The sequence below is a fragment of the Sorex araneus genome, chromosome 5, assembly GCF_027595985.1.
Source record: "Sorex araneus isolate mSorAra2 chromosome 5, mSorAra2.pri, whole genome shotgun sequence".
NCBI lineage: Eukaryota > Metazoa > Chordata > Mammalia > Eulipotyphla > Soricidae > Sorex > Sorex araneus.
Window position 1 is genome coordinate 3,541,623 of NC_073306.1, and position 1,923 is coordinate 3,543,545.

The 1,923-nt window shown below is 69.9% G+C and overlaps 1 protein-coding gene across 3 annotated transcripts in view; it reads left to right on the forward strand.

The window, feature by feature from the left end:
* The first annotated feature begins 309 nt into the window (after positions 1-309).
* H6PD (hexose-6-phosphate dehydrogenase/glucose 1-dehydrogenase) overlaps positions 310-1,923 on the forward strand; it is an 18,151-nt gene continuing 16,537 nt past the window's right edge. For 2 of the 3 annotated variants that reach the window (XM_055138976.1, XM_055138977.1), the window contains exon 1: positions 310-540. In XM_055138976.1, coding sequence (XP_054994951.1) covers positions 536-540 — 5 coding nt within the window. In that variant the 5' untranslated portion in view covers positions 310-535. Of the gene's footprint in view, positions 541-906; positions 1,071-1,923 lie in introns of those variants that run through there. The other variant, XM_055138975.1, reaches the window with a different exon arrangement.

Below are 1,923 nucleotides of genomic sequence, written 5' to 3' on the forward strand. Positions count from 1 at the left end.
CGTGGGGCGGTGGGTGCCTTCTCCAGCGTGCACGCTGATGCCAGGGACCAGCAGGAGCCAAACACTGGCTCCCAGTCTTCCTCCACGACGCAGCCGTGGCATTCGGCCACTCCTGGGGCCATCGTGAGTCTCCGAGGACAAGGCGTCCAGGAGGACGCACACAGCCCTGCGGCAGGGAGCGGGTGCCCTCCACCTGCCCGCCCGCCCACATCCCTCCTAAGTGCCAATCCTCCACGAGAACCAAGAAATCAATCGGGCGGCCCCGCCTCTCCCCAGGAGGCTCCGCCCACACGGGGCGTGACCGCCTCCGGGCGCCTCCGGGCGCGCGCGCGCGAGCGGCTCCCTGACCCCGGGGCTCTCGTGCGCGCGCCTTCCTGACCCCGGGCGCTCGTGCGCGCGCAGCCCTGACCCCGGGGCCCTCGTGCGCGCGCACCTGCCCGCGGAAGAGGATGCGCGGGGCCCCGGCCTGGCCCGAGTCCGGCCCGCCGCGCGCCCCCGCCGCGTCCCGGAGGAGCGTTCGGCTCGCACGGGCCGCATGAAGTAAGCAGCGTCCCCGCGCCCGCGGGTCTGGGCCCGGCCCGGCCCGGGGCTGCCGCGTCCCCGCCCGCCCCGGCGCGCGCTCCCCGGGCCCGGGCCGGGGCCACCCGCTCCACTCGCTGCTTCTCGCCCACCCCGCCCCCCGCCAGCTCCGCCTTTGACCTTGGCCGGGTTCGAGCCGCGTTTCCCACCCGTCGGGGCATCTCTTTCCTGAGTGAACGCGCCCGGGGACCCGCAAACGAGCCGACCCCCCGCCCCTCGCCCCAGGACGCGCCGCAGGACCCGGGCGCTGGTGGGAACTCCCGGGCAGCTCCCGCCGGCCACGGGGCGAGGGTCGCGCAGCCCGGCCTGGCGCACGGGTCGGGGGTTGTGTTCCCGCAGACGCTGCCGGGGACGCCGGGGCCCCTGCAGCCAGGTGGGGTAAGGCCCACGCAGAGGGCCGCGATCGCATCCACGGGCGGCGAAGGGCGTTATTGGGAGACTTGAGAGAAAAGACTGATGCCCTCGCTGTGGCCAGCCCCTTGCCCACCTTGGTTGGTTTGTTTTTGCTTCCGGAAGTGGCACTTCCCTCCGCCCCCACCCCAAGCGTTTTCACAGTTGCGATCTGGGGCTTCCCATTTGGGCGGGACTTTAAGACGGGGAGGAAGAATCTGGTTTTCATAGGGTGCCAAAGGTCCTAAGGATTAAGAAAGACGTAGATTATACACACCTGGAGGATTTCCGGGGGACCTTGAGCCCGCCCAGCCTTTCTCTGTTTTTGCCGCTAACTGGAAGGTGACGGGGCCGTGGCGGGCTGACCCTGGGCATTTGTGTTTGCCGTGCGGTGGTGAACTGGTTTGCAGAACTTCCAGGAATCCAGTGAGAAAAGTCTCCTTCCTTGTTCCGGGAACTGACCGGTTGCAGAGTCTAGAGTGTCGCTAACCGGCTCAGGGGCGTCCTGCGTGCTGGAGACTCCGCGGACTGTCGCACTCGGGCGGCTGGCCTGCTCGCTTTCTGTCTGCGGTGAGGTTGCAGAGAGGTTAAGTCAGGCCACGCAGGCTTGACCCTGGAGTCCCCAGGTTTGGGCCCTGTTTGCAGGTGGCGGCCCTTCACCTTCCACGCCGCCTTCCACGCCTGCTGCGGGGAGGAGGGTGGGCGCTACGAAGGGGGCCGGGGGAGGCCACAGGCAGGCCTCAGAGGGACGCCTGAGCTGCCCCCCAAGGCCCCCCATCCCTTGAGAGCAGCCGGCCCGTCTGCCCCCGACCTTGAGGAGCATGCTAGCTCCCCGCGGGCACAGGTGCCCGGGGTCCCACATGCATTTCGTTGGAGACGGGTGGGCACACCCCAGCCTTGCGTTTCCTGCGGGCAGCGGGTCTTCCTCGACCGGCAGCCCCCGAGCCCCTCCCC